Source organism: Orycteropus afer, unplaced genomic scaffold, assembly GCF_000298275.1.
Source record: "Orycteropus afer afer isolate SDZICR_OR568_19922 unplaced genomic scaffold, OryAfe1.0 scaffold00419, whole genome shotgun sequence".
Classification (NCBI taxonomy): domain Eukaryota; kingdom Metazoa; phylum Chordata; class Mammalia; order Tubulidentata; family Orycteropodidae; genus Orycteropus; species Orycteropus afer.
In genome coordinates this window covers 1,472,273-1,490,041 of record NW_006922006.1, presented here as the reverse complement: position 1 = coordinate 1,490,041, position 17,769 = coordinate 1,472,273, and the positions used below count along the sequence as shown (strand labels likewise).

General features: G+C 42.3%; 1 protein-coding gene across 1 annotated transcript in view; it reads left to right on the top strand.

Moving 5' to 3' along the window:
* CTNND1 (catenin delta 1) overlaps positions 1-12,745 on the top strand; it is a 22,967-nt gene extending 10,222 nt beyond the window's left edge. The window contains exons 7-18 of the mRNA XM_042782704.1: positions 890-1,007; positions 1,467-1,620; positions 2,391-2,459; positions 3,342-3,469; positions 3,572-3,722; positions 4,645-4,837; positions 5,166-5,280; positions 6,020-6,107; positions 10,820-10,882; positions 11,727-11,830; positions 12,241-12,327; positions 12,734-12,745. Of these exons, the coding sequence (XP_042638638.1) occupies positions 890-1,007; positions 1,467-1,620; positions 2,391-2,459; positions 3,342-3,469; positions 3,572-3,722; positions 4,645-4,837; positions 5,166-5,280; positions 6,020-6,107; positions 10,820-10,882; positions 11,727-11,830; positions 12,241-12,327; positions 12,734-12,745 (1,282 nt within the window). The remainder of the gene's footprint in view (positions 1-889; positions 1,008-1,466; positions 1,621-2,390; positions 2,460-3,341; positions 3,470-3,571; positions 3,723-4,644; positions 4,838-5,165; positions 5,281-6,019; positions 6,108-10,819; positions 10,883-11,726; positions 11,831-12,240; positions 12,328-12,733) is intronic.
* Positions 12,746-17,769: the final 5,024 nt, after the last annotated feature.

Genomic DNA, 17,769 nt, shown 5'->3' with positions numbered 1-17,769 from the left:
TTCCTTCCGAGGAGTGGCTGGTGGGTTTGAACCGCCAGCCTTCTGGTGAGCAGTCAAGTGCCTTAGGCACTATGCTACCAGAGCTCCTGTTGTTGAGTATATACGTGGCAAAACATAGACCGGTATAGCAGTTTATTCATGTACGATTCAGTGACATTGATTATTCTTCAAGTTATGCATCCATTCTCATACTCCTGAGTTATTCCTCCTCCATTAACATAAACTCACTGCCCCATAAGGTTCCTTTCTAAACTTTTGAGTTACTGTTGTCAATTTAAACCCATATAGATCTTTTTTTTTTTAAATTGTGATTTGGGTGAAAGTTTATGGATCAAATTGATTTTCCATGTAGCAGTTCGTAGACATTTTGTTTCATGACATTGACTGCAATTTCCTGGAGTGTAACAGCTCTCTTCCCACTTTGTCCCTGTACTTACTCCTTCCCTGTGTCCTCCTTTCCTATGCATTCCTGCTGCCTGAGCAGGAATGTGCAAATATTGCTCTACTGTTCTCCCATGATCATATAGATAGTTCTTAAAAGGGGTTAGTGCTGAAGGCAGACATGTTGCAATAGTCTTTCCCTCTTAGGAATGCTATGCGTGTGCACCATTCTTTAATTATACGTCTATACAAAAAGTATCTATTCTATAATTACTGTTGTTGGCATACTTTATTTACTCCTTCCCTTGTCCCAATCACATACATGAGGTTATAGATGTCCTGAAGGGAGGCACTGTCTTACCCAACTTCCTGTCACTTACAATGCCTTATGTAACAGGTACTCATTATTTGTTAGGTAGAGTTACTAGAAAAGGTATAGTGATGCTAAGGGATATTTAAAGGATGATTTCGGAATTTGAGTTACTTTGAGGCTTTGTCTTTCCCTCAGGAATGTCAGCTCTGAGAGGAGTGAAGCTCGCAGGAAACTTCGGGAATGTGATGGTTTAGTTGATGCCCTCATTTTCATTGTTCAGGCTGAGATTGGGCAGAAGGATTCAGACAGCAAGGTATGTTAGTGGCTGAGTGAATTTCATTCACAGCAATCATGTGGCACCTAGAGTGCAGACCTGTCAACTCAGATCTTTCAAATGACATTGGATACCTCTACCACCTGGTGATTAGAACAGTTTTATTTAGAATTGCTTTAACTTGTGTATTGTAAAGCTACTTAGCTGTACTTTCAAGGTTGTACATTTTTCTGAGTAGGAAAAAGAGTGACCCATTTTGGGTCACACAACAGATAGTGACAGGAGCCAGTATGTCCATAGTTGGCTCTTATATTAGCCCGTGGCTATGAGGATTTTCAAAAGCTTCAGGGTACTTGAGAGGCATCATGAGAGGTGGTGGGCTGGGCTGTACTTTTGAGGATCAGTATTTTACTACCTGAATCACAGAAACCTGTACTTAGGGGAAATGACTATGGGCATTCCCTTTTCTCATTGAGCCGTTTATCTCATGTCCCCAAGCTTGTGGAGAACTGTGTTTGCCTCCTTCGGAATTTATCATATCAAGTTCACCGGGAGATCCCCCAGGCAGAACGTTACCAGGAGGCACCTCCCCCCATCGTCAATAATACTGGGCCACACGCTGCCAGTTGCTTTGGGGCCAAGAAGGGGAAAGGTGAGTCTTGATTTCTTATTCCTTGCTCTTTAAGGTGGGATGAGAAAAGGAAAGAACTCCTAGCTTTAGATGCAGGGTACTTGCCAGGTAGCCTGCTTAGTCAAGGATGTCTTTGCTCCACTGCTGCTTCCCGTGTGGTGTGTGCTTTAGTCAAGGTGGTGGTGGTGTGGTGTCAGTATCAGTGACTGGGTCAGTGAAGGATGAGAACTCAGCTAATCTGGCGACTTCTCCCCCATTCCTCCTTTGTGTTTCCTATATTTTTCTTTTCCCCTCTGTACTTTTCCTGCTTATTTGCCCGTGATCCTGTTGACATCTTTCTCCTGCGTTTTTCTTCCTTCAATCTCTCTTCTGCTTTCCACCTTGGGTGACGCAATGGAAGATGAATGGTTCTCCAGAGGTGAGTGAAATCTTTAAAGGCGCTTGTCTACTTCTAATTTGCATGTTTTGGTTTTACCTTCCCTAGTGTTTCCTTGCCTAACCCTTCCCTGTGGATGCATGTAGGAAAATTCAGTAGAGGAAGACCACTGAAACAAGTATAGCTCTCTGAGCTAATGGCTCATGGCATGCTGTTTATGGGCAGTAGTCCCTGGTGTCAGGACGAAGGATGGTAGCTGCCTTGTTTCTGTCAGCCCCTGGCTGGGACAAGCTTAGGGCCCTGATTTTTTTTTTTTGCCCTTCTTGATACATCTCTGATTCAGAGATTCTAACTGAAGAATAAAAAAATGTTCTTAAACTTTTTGCCCCTCCCCTACTTTTTTTTATTTCCAAAGGGAAAAAACCCACAGAAGATCCAGCAAACGATACTGTGGACTTCCCTAAAAGAACTAGTCCTGCTCGAGGTAAATGATCTTTTTCTTCTAGTCTCTTAAGGGTCTCATAAACATAGTCCACAGAGAGTGTTTGGTAGCCTAATGGTAGATTATAGGCAGTGTGTTCACTAATGTTTCTTCTCTGATACATGGCTTTGAAATGATGGAGAAAGTGTTTTGTTTTTGTTTTTTTTAAAAAAGCTATAGTAAATTAAAAGGGACTATAGTAGTCGTGGCCGAGGGATTGCTTGTTAAGGCAACTTTTCAGATTACTTGTTAATAGGGTAAGGAGCATAAGGTCTTGATGGTGATCTAGACTAGGAACTTAGGGACCCTGAGACACTTAAATCTTAACTGTTCATTTGAGATGAGGACTCTTTAACACTGATTGCTACAAATGAGCTAAATGAATTCTGTAGAGTGCCCATGATCAAAGCTCACTGCCATTGAGTCAATTCTGACTCAGAGCGACCCTGTAGGGCAAAGTAGAACTGCCTCATAGGGTTCCAAGGCTGCAAATCTGTACAGAAGCGGACTGCTTCCTCTTCCTCCTGTGGAGCAGCTGGTGGATTTGAACTGCTGACCTTTTAGTTAGCAGCCCAGTGCTTTAACCACCATGCCACCAGAGCTTCTTGTCCATGATGAAGCCAATGATCAAGTAAGGTGGAAGAGGAGAGAGGCAAGGAAGGAACAAGCGAAGTTCTATATGATAGATTGATACCTATTCTGCTGTTATCACGGATTACTTAAGGCACGGAGGTAGACCTCTGCGTTTGCCATTGAGTGGAGCATTTAGGGAGCCTGATAGTATAGGACCGTAAACCCACCCAGAGTGCTAAGTCTGGACTCTGGCCAGAGCCTGCTTCGTGGGTACCGATTACCATCCTCTGCCTTCTTGCCTTTCTTGTGTAGGCTATGAGCTTTTATTTCAGCCAGAAGTGGTTCGGATATACATCTCACTCCTCAAGGAGAGTAAGACTCCTGCCATCCTAGAAGCCTCTGCTGGAGCTATTCAGAACTTGTGTGCTGGGCGCTGGACGGTGAGTGCCTTTTAGAAAATGAATCTGAAGGTGGGAGAACTTAGATCGTTAGTTTGGTGCCATTTGTAATCTCTTCCACCTCTCTCCTTGTGCTTCTTGTAGTATGGTCGGTATATCCGCTCTGCTCTGCGTCAAGAGAAGGCTCTCTCTGCCATAGCTGATCTCCTGACCAATGAACACGAACGGGTGGTGAAAGCTGCGTCTGGAGCACTGAGAAATCTGGCTGTGGATGCTCGCAACAAAGAATTAATTGGTAAGGAGTCGGACGAACCCTAATAGTGACGTGCTCAATGTCCGCACAACAGATGCTTAATGATTTATTTATTGCAGTGGCTGAGGGAAAGAATCCTCTATGGTTTATGAAGGCAAGGACTAGGAGGGCTATGATTTAATGCTTCGTAGGAAGTTAAGTGATTATTCTTCGAAGGTGTGCTAATAATAGTGATTATTTATTGAGTATAGTCCCTGCACGGTGCAAATGATTAATACACTTGGCTGCTAGCTGAGAGGTCGGTGGTTTGAGTCTCCCAGAGGTGCTTCGAAAGAAAGTCCTGGTGATGTACTTCACCTTGGGAAATTGATGGAGCACAGTTCCATTCTGACGTGTGTGGGCTCACCATGAGTGGAATTGCCTGTATTGCAACTGGTAGTAGTGATTTATTGAGCACTTACTTTGTTTCTAGGCACTGTTAAGCACTTCTCTCTGTTCTCATTTATGGACCTTATAATGGTCCTTTTTCCTTTTTGTTATTGTCGAACAGATGAGGAAACTGAGGGTCAGGAAAGTTAATTTGTCCAGTTAAGATAGGTAGTTAGTGACAGAGCCCAGGTTTGTATGTGTGTGTTTAATTCATAATGACTGTTTTATTGATCAATTATAATATCCAATATACTGTTTTCATTAGAGTGTCTGAAAAGACTGTTGTAGCATGTTTGATAGACATTATTTACATGGTTTCACGGTGAATGGAGAAGAGGAGGAGAACTAATAGGAAGAAGATGAAATCCATAGCTATTCAGGTCCCTGGCCCTTTTGATAAATCCTGTAGGAGAATGAGGTTGATTCCTATGGAGCAGTACCTATGCATTTTTATATGATCAGTGCAGTTGTGTGTACTTGTTTGAAGACTTCCCCATGACATGACTCAGCGTGTTTCCCCTGCACATATTTTTAGGTAAACATGCTATTCCTAACTTGGTAAAGAATCTGCCAGGAGGGCAACAGAGCTCTTCTCGGAATTTCTCTGAGGATACCGTGGTCTCTATTTTGAATACCATCAACGAGGTTATTGCTGAGAACTTGGAGGCTGCCAAGAAGCTCCGGGAGACGCAGGGCATTGAGAAGCTGGTATTGATCAACAAGTCAGGGTGAGCCAGTGCTTACGATTACAGCTGGAAGAATTTGAGCACGAAAGAGCTTTTCCCTTTTGCTTTCTATTTTTTCCCCTCCTTTATGTACATGTAAAGTGATAAGAAGTATTGTTCTATTTTCTGTCATGTTGATCTGTAAATTGATAACAGACTTTTTCATCAAACATATTTTGTGCCACTGTTTGGGACAGAATATAGGACTTGGAAAAAACTTGATCTTGCCCATTTTGGCATTTATATTTTTATTTACATTATATGAGAGGGTACAGTACTGAGCATCTTGGTTTTACATCCAAATTCCATCTGTTGTTACTTTTCTCAAAAGGAATCGCTCAGAAAAAGAGGTTAGAGCAGCAGCACTCGTGTTACAGACAATCTGGGGGTATAAGGAACTGCGGAAGCCACTGGAGAAAGAAGGATGGAAGAAAACAGACTTTCAGGTAGAGGAACACTTAAGATTGAGATTTTTGTCTTTTTTTATTCTTGATCCCCCAGGATGATGATGATGTTGTTGTTATGTGCCGTCGAGTCGGCCCCGACTCATAGGGACCCCTCCTTGGGTTTCCGAGGCGGTATCACTATGGAAGTAGATTGCTCAACCTTCCTTCTGAGGAATGACTGGTGGTTTTGAACCGCCAGCATTCTGGTTAGCAGTCAGGTGCCTTAGGCACTACGCTACCAGAGCTCCTTCGTGATAATAGTTTGGTTTTTTATTTTTTGTATTTTTTCTTACCACACTAAGTCTACTTTGTCCCATCCTCTGAGTACTAAAGAGATAATTCGGCTTATTCCTAAAAAGTAGTGCTTACAGGTCCTTTGCTGTTGAGGCAGCTCCGGTCACCCTCTGTGTCCTAACGCTCTGTAGGTGGTTGTGGGGGAGATGCAGGATAACGCTGGCCTTTTGACTTTTCGCCAGATCTGCCATAGCCCTTTGAAGGAGTTTGCCATTCCCTGAGACTGTGTCTCCTCGTATATGAGTATCTGATGCCTTGTTCTCCTGGTCATGAACACAAGTAGAAAGAAGACTTACCATACAGTGTGCTTCACTGTATAGGGCATTTGTATAACTCTTCTGGTAAGAGTTGAATTTAGAAATAGGAACCTAGACGTCTGGAATAAGGAGTAAGATGTGGGTGAATTCAGCATTCTGTGACATTACTGTATTATGTTTGCCTCCAGGTGAATCTCAACAATGCTTCTCGAAGCCAGAGCAGTCATTCGTATGATGATAGCACTCTCCCTCTCATTGACCGGAACCAAAAATCAGGTGCAGTATCCTGGGGCTTGCCTTTCATTTTTATTGCTATTCTAAATCACTGCTTACAGACTAAGAATGGGATATATATTTATTTCTGGGTGAGCTAGTCTTTTGGGGGAGGGGAATAAGACTTTATCCAGGATTTGTAATGCAGAAGCTGGTAGGCCTGAGTATGAGAAAACAAAATAGGCATTTAATCCAGGTCTCATCTCTTATCTTTGCTGGTAGACTTAAAATGGCTAGAAAGTAGATCCCAGTCTCTATTTTTTCTTTTAAATTTTAGTGTAGTGCCAATTAATAAATACTTACTGTTCAACAATTAGAAAATACAGATAACCAGGAAAATAAAATTACTTAATTCTCTTACTTGGAGATAATCACTATTATTTTAGGTGATATACTTTTAGGCACTTTGACATTAGAGCAAACACATTTCCCCCTAAAGAAGGGAAATTCTGTTTTATGACATGTTTTCTTTTTCAGTTAAGTGTGTATTGTGTTCTTTATTAGCTTCATGACATTTGGCTTTTGCCTAGGTAAGTAGTTCTCAGAGTGTGATCTGAGGGCTCCTAAGACTGTTGACATTTGTGCTAATGGCACTAAAACATCAGTGGTGCTTTCTGCTGGTCAAGACACAGACTAGAGTGAACTGGTCATTGTATTCTCATTTCACTGTACTCAAAATTAAAAAAGAAAATTAATTTTATTAACTCTTTATCCTGGAGCACACATGTTTTCAACTATGCTGACAAAATAGGAAGTACTCATGAAGCACGTATGCTGGACACCAGGCAAGATCATTGTCTCGGAAAAGCACTTACTCTGTTGTTTGAGATGCCGGTTGGACTGGCCGTTTTTACTTGACAAACAGCTGGCAAGCGGATGTACTGGTTCCTCAGACTTGGGTATTTGGCAAACATTTTCCTGAAAATGAACACAGTGAGCCTGTCCCTTTGAGGAAAATAACTGACAACATTGACTGCCCATGAAAAATTTCAGCTTTCAAGTGAAAATGGTAATTTTGGAAAGCTTTTATCTGCCTGTGTGAACCTGATACCTTCTTAATACTCAAGCTGTTTTAATGAGGTCAGTGATGATCGTAACAAGTGTGTGTGTATGTTCCTAAAATATTGCACAATGAAGTGTGTTACTGTTCTGGTTACCTAGTGCCACTCTGACAAGAATATACCACAAATGGGATGGCCTTAACAAACAGGAGTTTATTCTTACAATTTGGAGGATTTAAGTCCAAGTTCAAGGTGCCAGGTTCTAGGGGCTGTGTGAAAGCCCCTCGACCTTGGGCTTCAGCTCTGCCTCTTGCTCCCGGCCCACTGAAGCTAGAGGCATCTCTTCACTTACGCAGCCACTCGCTGCTGAGGCTAACAAGCCCAAGGTTGACAGATAAAATGGCACAGTCCCGATGTTACCAAACCACATGTCAGGCCATTAATTCAAGTCCACTGTTAAGTCCCCACATCAGCAGAGCATGGCAGGCTGCTGAACAATGACACGGCTTCATGCAGGGGCCAAGCGTGCCATAAGTGACTATTCCTCAAAGCTGCTGCTTATATGGGAAACAGACTACATACCCAAAGCAGCTACTCGGCTACTTGTGGTAGATCTCATCATGGGGAATAACTACCACCAGCTTCCCAGCCACTCAACCAGGCCCAGCCAAGTTGACACACAAACATAACCACCACAGTTACCATTTGGAAGATCTTCATAACTATGAACCAGTATTTTCCAAGTGACCGATGCATGATGCTTCAAAATCACACATTCGGTAAATGATCCACTCAAAGCACAAGCCTGATCAATGAACTTTAATGTGGCACTGTACAAATAGATCATTAATATGGCTTCAGCTTCCACATTGCTTCTGACGTTTAAGAAACTGCCTGTTGAATGTTGGTATACCATCAGCGAAGAATATCCACAGCTACCTGAAAGCCTATTAAAATTATTTTCCCTTTTTAAACTGTGTATCTCTGTGAACTTACATATAGTTGATGATCTATTCCACAGTCGGTTGCTGGCCTTGTTTGGCTGAAGATACTGAGCTTCTCCATTGCTTGAGCTCATGCAAGTTCAAATTGAAGCTGAAGACAGTTAAAAGGCCATGAGATCCAAACTATGACCTTGATTATATCCCTCCTGAATAGAGACCATCTAAAGAATAAGTTTCATGCATTGAACACCAATGACCAAAAACAAGAGGAATTGTGGAATGACATCAAGAACATCATCCATGAAGAAAGCAGGTCATTAAAAAGACAGGAAAGGAGGAAAAGACCAAAATGGATGTCAGAAGGGACTCTGAAACTTGCCCTTGAACAGAGAGTAGCTAAAGCAAATGGAAGAATCGACAGGGTAAAAGAGCTGAACAGAAGGTTTGAAAGAGCAGCTTGGGAAGACAAAGTTAATTACTGTAGTGAAATGTGCAAGGACCTGGAGTGAGAAAACCAAAAGGGAAGAACACGTTTGGCATTTCTCAAGCTGAAAGAAACTGAGGGAAAGCCTCGAATTGGAATATTGAAAGATTCCGTGGACAATATGTTGAATGATGCAGGAAACACCAGAAGAAGATGGATGGAATATACAGAGTCACTGTTCCAAAAAGAATTGGTAGATGATCATCCATTTCGGGAGGTGGCATATGATCAAGAACCTGTGGTACTCAAGGAAGAAGTCGAAGCTGCACTAAAGGAATTGGTGAAAACAAAGCTCCAGGAATTGATGGGAATACTCATTGAGATGCTTCAACAAACAGATGCTGCACTGGAGGCACTCACTCAGCTATGCCAAGAGATTTGGAAGATAGCTACCTGGTCAGTTGACTGGGAGAGATCTGTATTTGTACCCATTCCAAAGAAAGGTGATCCCACATAATGTGGAAATTATCAAACAATATCATTGATACCACGTGCAAATAAAATCTTACTGAAGATAGTTCAGAAATGATTGCAGCAGTATATTGGCAGAGAACTTTCAGAAATGCAAGCTGGATTTAGAAGGGGATGTGCGGTGAGGGATATCATAGCTGATGTCTGATGGATCTTGGCTCAAAGCAAAGAATTCCAGAAAGATGTTTGTGTTTTATTGACTATGCAAAGTCATTTGATTGTGTGGATCATAACAAATTGTGGATAACATCGAGAAGAATGAGAATCCCAGAAAACTTAATTGTGCTCCTCAGGAACCTGTACATCAACCAGGAGGCTGTTGTTTGAACAGAACAAGGGGACACTGCATGGTTTAAAATCAGGAAGGGAGTGTGTCAGGGTTCTGTCCTTTCATCTGACTTACTCAATTTGTATGTGGAGCAAATAATCCAAGAGGCTGGATTATATGAAGAAGAATGTGGCATCAGGATTGGAGGAAGGCTCATTAACAACCTAAGGTACGCGGACAATACAACTTTACCTGCTGAAAGTGAGGATGACTTGGAGCACTTACTGCTGAAGGTTGAAGACTGCAGTCTGTAGTATGGATTACACCTTGATATAAAGAAAACAAAAATCCTCACAATTGGACCAATAAGCAGCATCAAGATGAGTGGAGAAAAGATTGAAGTTGTTAAAGACTTCATATTACTTAGTTCTACAATCAATGCCAATGGAAGACATCAAAAGACGTATTGCATTGGGCAAATCTGTTGCAAAAGACCTCTTTCAAGTGCTGAAGAGCAAAGATAGCTCCTTGAAGACTAAGACACACCTAACCCAAGCCATGGTATTTTTAGTTGCCTCATATGTGTATGAGAGCTGAACAGTGAAGGAAGACTGAAGAAGAGTTGATGCTTTTTTTGAGTTGTGGTATTGGAAAAGAATGCCGAAAGTACCGTGTACTACTAAAAGAACTAACAAATCTGTCCTGGAGGAAGTGCACCTGGAATGCTCCTTGGAAGTGATAATGGTCAGACTTTGTCTCACCTACTTTGGTCATGTTGTCAGAAGGGACTATTCTCAGATGTCATGCTTGGTAAGGTGGAGCGTCAAGGAAAGAGGGGCAGCCCTTAACAAGATGGATCGACGTGGTGACTGCAGTGATGGGCTCAGGTATAGCAGAGATTGTGAGGCTGGCACAGGACTGGGCAGTGTTTTGTTCTGTTGTACGCAGGGTTGCTATGAGTCGGAGACAACTTGATGGCACATGACAACAACAAATCTTTGTGAGGCCACATTTTCTTCATATGCTTTAACCAAAACAACATATTACAACAGATTGAATGCGCCAGCAGATAGGAAAAGTTGGGTATCTTTCATTAAGCCAAACTTTAAAGAGGTGCCTAAATACGTAAAAGTATTTAAAAACAAAAAGCTATTTATATTAACACTTAATAGGTTTATTGTTATTTTAAGTGAAGTTAATATTTTGAATTTCTCAATACAGTAGATAATGATTGCCATAAATCACATCACTGAAAGTGCTTTAAAAAAATTAAAAGGTCCCAAGACTAATAATTTTGAAAACTGCTGGCTTAAATGGAATGGCTTTTGTGTTAGGAGTCTGTAGGAAAGGATATTCCTCTAAGCTCCCTAGAGCTTTGTTATAACCCTGGGACATCATCACCTGGTGCCTGGCCCTTAGTGTCTGCTCAATAAAAATTTGAATGGCAACAAGGAGGGTGGGAAGACAGACCAGAAAGCCATTTTTTTGATGAGTACGGATTTTGAAGACATGTTTTTTGACCTGTATACTTTTCTAATTCCATATAGATAAGAAACCTGATCGGGAAGAAATTCAAATGAGCAATATGGGATCAAACACAAAATCATTGGGTAGGTGATCAATTCCTACCTAAGAATATGGAGTCATGTCCATGGGGGTGGTTAGAGTAGATTTTGACCTCCTTCATAGCAGTACCCTGACATTTACCTGGAAGAACATGAGTAGTTTGTTTCCATTTGAAAGGATGAAAGGAGATTTAGTAAAACTCGATCTGTTGATTTTTTCCATATTTCCTCATGATCAGTTTTCACAAAACCTTCAGTGCCTCCCTCATTCCTACAGAATCAACTTGGTGTCCCAGGTTATTCACAGCCGTTAACAGTCTGACCCCAGGTTCCCTCTGCCTTCTCTCCATGCACTCTCTCTCAGGCCACCTGGTCTTCTTGCTAATCAGTCTCTTCACTGGGTACATTTTTTGTCTCCCTCATTTTGTTCATGTAACTTCCTATTGGAATCTTTCTCCTTTTTTTACTCTCTAATGCCCTTTATAGACAGATCTTTCCAGTTTAGCTTCACTGTCATGTGTCATGTTCTCTGTATCTCATATATATTGTTTTCCCAGTTAGATTAAAATTCTTTTTACGTCAGAGACAACCAGACCTTACTACTTTTCTGCAGTATTCGGCAAATAGTTCCCACTCGAGGCACCTCACTCACACTTAACTGTTTGGTAAACCAAACCAAAAACCAAATAAATGCACTGCTGTTGAGTCAGACCTGACTCATAGTGACCCCTCCTTGGGTTTCCGAGGCAGTATCACTATGGAAGTAAATTGCCCAGTCTTCCTTCTGAGGATTGGCTTGGTGGGTTTGAACTGCCACCTTTCTGGTTAGCAGTCAAATTATTGTATAATAGAGAAGGATATAGTTCCGTGTTTTGTTTTTTCCACCTAGATAACAACTATTCCACACTGAATGAGAGGGGGGACCACAACAGAACACTGGATCGATCTGGGGACCTGGGGGATATGGAGCCATTAAAAGGAACACCCCTGATGGTAAATTCTCTTCAGATACTGTGATCCTTCTGGATACACTCTTATTTTGAAGCTTGCATGTTTTGTGACTTAGGAAAAAGAAGTTCATAGTGAAAGACAACATTTTCTGGTAGGGGTTTTCAGGAAAAAGGAGTTTTGACTCATCTTTGGGATTTCTTTGGCCATTTTGGTGTGATGGTCAAGATGGGGGTGGAATGCTGTAACCGTGTTACTGACCTTGATATGACTAACACTAACTGCTCTGTTCTTAAACATTTCTCTCTCCCTGTGGCTGCCTTTTTCTCCATGTCTTGCCCTTCTCTTACTTTGAACTTTGAGTTTATAGATTGGGGAATTTACTTTAGGTCTGGCACACCTCATGAGATTCCTATTTGCTTACTCCCTTACTAACAAATTGCATGTGTTCACAGCAGGACGAGGGGCAGGAATCTCTGGATGAAGAGTTGGATGTGTTGGTTTTGGATGATGAGGGGAACCAAGTTTCTTACCCCCCCATGGTATGTCCTCCAGCCACCCCCAAGGTCATCTTGAGGAAGGAGGCCCTTGTGTGCCAGCGGTGTGCCAATCATGCTGATCTGATCAGGCCAGGGATGCTGGTCTCAGCCATGTGTGCCAGTGCTGTGCCAATTGTGCTCATCTGATCAGGCCGGGATGCTGGCCTCAGCCATGTGGGCCAGCGGTGTGCCACTCACGCTGACCTGGTCAGGCTGGGATGCTGGCCTCAGCCATGTGGGGCTCAGGGATTCCGCACCTGTGCTTGTTGCCTCTGAAGCTGGACACGCAGCTGGTGATCTGATTCTCCACTGTGTGCTTCTTTCCTTCCTCCAGATTTGCTCAGCTGTCTTTTTTGGTTCTCCTGTTCCTGACTCTTGTAACATACTCTGTTTCTCTTTTTCCCTACAGCAGAAGATTTAGCACCACTATCTCTGCTCCATCTGAGCTTATAATATATGTACTTTTATTTTTTGGTGGTGAAAGGACTGATGATTTTTCCCTTTCTTCGCTGGACTGTTGTGCCAACTGCCAGGCTGCCTCCTGTCCTTATAGCCCTAAGTGACTGCCTTCATCAACTTTCATCAACTCCCAACTTCCTCCAGTGAATTTTAATTGACCCCTCACTCAAGATCCCCTCCAGTTTCTCCCAAAGAGTCTGACCCAGTTATTTGCATAGGATGTCTCAGTCTCTTCTATGTTGAGAAACTGCTGCAGATTAGCTCTTTTTACCAGCGTTCCCTGAAACTCTTGGCCTTGTGTGGAGGTAGGAGAAGAGTGGAAATCTTCACTGGAAGCCGTGGAAGAATTGGAAGTTACATGCTATATATGCAGTGTCCAGCAATCTGATAAACTGATGATTCTTAAATTTTTTTCTTTTCTGGTGGGGAAGGGAGTTTTTATTTTTTTGGAGAAGGGGAGTGTGAGCTCTTCCCTTATTCCTAATGGATATTTTTGATGCAAAGAAGATAGGCAACATTGGCACATTCCACCTGGCAAGGCCCTTAAGTAAGTGAGGGTCCTGGAACTGGGATTAAGAAACCTTGTTCTTCTCATCTCCAAGGCAGGGACCATAAAAGACCTACAGACTCGTCTCTTCTTCAAGCCTCATGCCAACCCTGGGCTGCTGTTGCTGCTGCTGCCGCTTACTGAGGCTGTTAGTAACCCTCCTCTCCGTCCTGTGATGTGTCTGCTGATTGGTCTGGCCATTTGCAAGAGGATCTTGAAAAAGGAGAAATGTGTCAAGGAGGAATTTTTGGGTGAGAAGGAGCAGAAAGATGTCTTTTGGGGAGAAGAGAAACCTCTAGGAGGAGCTAATTGGAATGTACATGAAGAAGTTAGTCTGAAACTGGCAGGAAGCTTCAAAGCTGGCTTCCCCTGCCCTATTTCTCCTGTTCCTACCCTTACAGTCTTATTTCCTCTCCTGCCTCCTCCCTGGGGTTGGTTGGCCAACTAAAGGACTTGATGTACATAACTTCTGCCCCCTTTACCCATATAAGGTGGGGATTGCCCCTGGCTTTGCCTCTTCTTTGTGCCTTTGGCCTAGGGTACATCTCCTCCTCCCTTCCATGTGCCTTTCTTTGCCTCTGCAGTCTCATTTCTCATGATTTTACAAATTATATTTTGTTGGCTCTCCTACCCATTATTGGCCCTAAATAGCAGAAAGAAGAGAGGTGATCTAGAAAACCTCAGATTCTCCATTGTGAATTGGTATAGCCTCTAATTTCAGCCATAGCAGGCTTTTGTTCAACAGTGTATGGTTGGGATTTTGCAATAATAATCCTGTCTTGATGAATCTAACGGTGAAGATTGGTGGGAGGAGTGAGTGGTGGGACTCTTACTCCTCAGTTGCCCGGGTTTTACCATCATCTCTGAAGGGATTATAAGCCAGTTTTTTTCCCTCCCACTATACCATCCCAGCACACCCTCCCCACCCCAGTTTAATATGTATTAGCAGGTTGGGCTTGAGGAATCAGCTGCTACGTGAGTTGAGTTTTTTTTTTTTTTTTTTCCCCCTTTAATTTAACCTTTTTCCTTATTTGCCTTCTCCTCCTTAATCTGAAAGTTCAATCAACTGGAAATCTTTACCCTTCTCCCTCCCTCTCCCCCCTTATATATTGAGGCTATGGGGTAGGAGAAACGTGCACACCCCCCTCCCCTTCTCCTCCAGTGCATTAAAATTCCTTATTTGCCCCTTTACCCCTCCCATTTCTTCCCATTCTCATCTACTTTTTCTGGCAAAAAGGAGCTGTTTGCTTTCGGTGACCCCAAGAACACACTGCACAGGGGAAATTGCCCCCATCCAGACCTGGCTCCACTCTTGGTTTCTCCTGTCCTCTGCTCTTTCCTTGGTGCTCTTTTTCTCGGTGGGGTGTGGGTAATAGAACAGCCATGGGCTTTTGGGGGGACCCTTAACTTTTTTTCGTTTTTCTTGATAAAAACACTAAACATTCAATTCCAGAGAACCAAAAATCCCACCTTCCCACCGAACACTACTAGGGAGCATGTCTGGTGCTCCATACCTTTTCTTTTTCTTTCTTTCTTGTTAATGCTTTTAAAAACAAATGAATTTTTTATATAAATAAAGTTTTGAAAGTGTGTATGTGGGGGATCTGTGTCATTTCTTTACTTCACACTGTTTTCTCTCCTTTTCATCTTGGTTACTTCTTTACGTATCCGTGTCCTTTTTCTCTCCAGAGCAACCAGAAGGGGGGTGTACTTGGGATGGACTTAGTTTGACTCATTCCCAACTCATATCAAGCAACGTTCCCTTTAATTATATGCAAGACATTCTTTCTTAAGATTCTTAAAAATCCCTGAAGTAGAGTACAGGAAGTTTATTGCTATTTTAGAGATGGGTAACGAGGGAATAATTTCCTTAGTCACTGGAAGATGAACTACCAAACCCAACTGTCATCTTCATATGTGGAATTAAAAGGCCCATATATGTTAAGTAATAGACGCTGGGCCATCAGGTTGCTTCTCAGGCTATTCATATCCTTCAGTGAGAAGATGAGGGGCAGACCTTGAACTTTCTTTGTGCCCTACAACGTAGTAGGGGTAGGTAGCAAATACTTGTTGGATTACTAGGGGTTATCTTAACTGCTGGAGCTCTGGTAGTATAGAGCCTAAGGCACTTGACTGCTAACCAGAAGTCTGGTGGTTCAAACCCACCAGCCACTCCTCAGAAGGAAGGTTGGGCAATTTACTTCCGTAGTGATACCGCCTCGGAAACCCAAAAAGGTGTCGCTATGAGTCAGGTGCAACTCGATGGCACATAACAACAATAGCATCTTAACTGCAGAGGCCAAGGAATAAGACCTGTGGAAGAGACTTATTTTTTGGGGGCCCCACACTTCCTATTATATAATTGAAAGACTCAAGAGAATTTATGTAAAATGCTTTGTGTATGCCAGAATCTTTAGATTAAAATTATATAGCTCCTCCTGGTGATGGTCGTGTCATTTTATTGAACTAGGACTTGGGAATGAAAACTTTCTTGGGTTAGTGAGACCAGGAAATCAAAGCATTGCAGCCATTACCTTTTTGAGCTGGGTCTGTGTCAGACAATGACAGTTTTAGACTAGAAGAGTGAAGCACAGAGCCAAAAACTGCTCTCCAAAGAGGTTTGGTAGTCCCTTTAGAGATGATTTTTACGTATGTAGACTAACCTGGCTATGGGGAATAGCCTTTAGTTCTCTGTTACATTTATTATCTACTGACACAACCCTTTTCTACTTCCCTTTCCCTGGATTAGTTCATGTCCTTCAATGTTTACTGAGCACCTTCTATATAATAAGCATTACTACAGGTGTTAGGTTTAGATTAGAGAGTGAAATAGGTAAATCCTTTGTCATAGATTGTAATCCACAAGAATCCTATGTATCTGAGATCTGTGATCTTCCCTTACCTAGAGAGAGGTGTTAAATGGAATGCTTTCGGTAGGCTTGCACCCTCTAAATTTCTTGACACTGATTTGGTGATGCTTTTGGAGCCTATACCTAGCTCTTGCTTACACCAACTTTAGGAATCCTTTGGGCTTTGCTGAAGGTTGCCTGTGTAGCAAGTTGGTTAAACCACCCGGGCTATTTTGACATATATGGTGAGATAACCCCACTCTGAGACACTCACTGATCTAGTGACTTAAGGTGTCAGTGCTCAAACCAGAAGAGTCTCCAAGTCCACTGGCGATACTAATTTCATAATGGTCATAGGTATGGTGTGGTATAGTGAAAGCCATGTTAAGTAGGAATTCATAGAGGAAATAATGTTTAACTCAAAGGAATGAATTACATTAGAGCCTGAGGTAAAATGCATGATAGATTGGTGTGTGGGACAGAGAAACTTCTTAGCCTGCAAATCATACCATGTAGATAATGCCTAGGCTGCTGAGGAGTGAAGGCTGCCCTTGATATGTGGACTCCAAGGGCACAGAGGATCTGGAGTTGCTCACTTTGTGAAGTGTCACCTCTGGCTACAAAGGAGTGCCTCGATGGGAGTAAGACTAGCCAAGTGGCCCCATTGGCCAAAGCCAGGGAGTCTATGGTTGAAAATGTTGAAATCACTGCAGAGAGAACCTACCTGGAGAGAGCACAAAGAAGGTAAGAAACTATGTATCTCTAGGAGCAAATTTCTTTCTCAAACTTTGGCATGACCTTATGACCTCTTGACTTCCTCATCCTCTATTAAAATGATTCTTCAGCTGATCCACTCAGAATTTAGGGACAGACAGGATGAGAGAAAGCTGGAGGAAGTGAGGTAGGTTAGGCATCAATGAAAATAATTTTGCTTTGTCTGCGTAACTCTTTTCTGACCTAGGATGTTTTTCTCGTTATGCATTATGAAGTGACCAGGGCCAGCTCTCCACAAGGGGATTCATTCAAGTGCTTTATACCTGCTCTTTGATTGTAGGAGCCATAAGCGTTAGTGTAAGCATATGGGAACTAGTGTGTGTGTGTTTTTCTTTTTTTTAATTGAGTGAAAGTGTTACTAAACTCTCCCTATACATCTCTGGTCTATCTTGTTGAAAAAAAAAACAGGTTCTTCTGCTTGTATTGAGGACACTGAAAGGGTTAGTATACTGCCATTGTTCCTCAGAAATCTTTAGTGATAATGGGCAAACAGAATGCCATATAGCCTTTGTGCCTGAGGAAAGGAAAATCTGTGATGTTGTGCCAGACACCTTGTATCCTATTCTTATTCCCAACCCAGTAAGTTTTTTCTCCACTGTTAAGGCAGGATTGCCTTCATCCAAATCTTGGACTCTGGCCTTTTTTACAACCTAGTCTGCTGCCAGGATCTATGAGGCAGGGGAAGGCAGGTACGGTGTGTATGTGTGAAACAAATCCAGCCTTCTGTTTTTGGCAATACAGTGGATTAAGTGCTTTGAAAAATCAGAGGGGAAAAAAAACGTCTTGAGGCAACCAAACATCTCACGAGATTTGGTT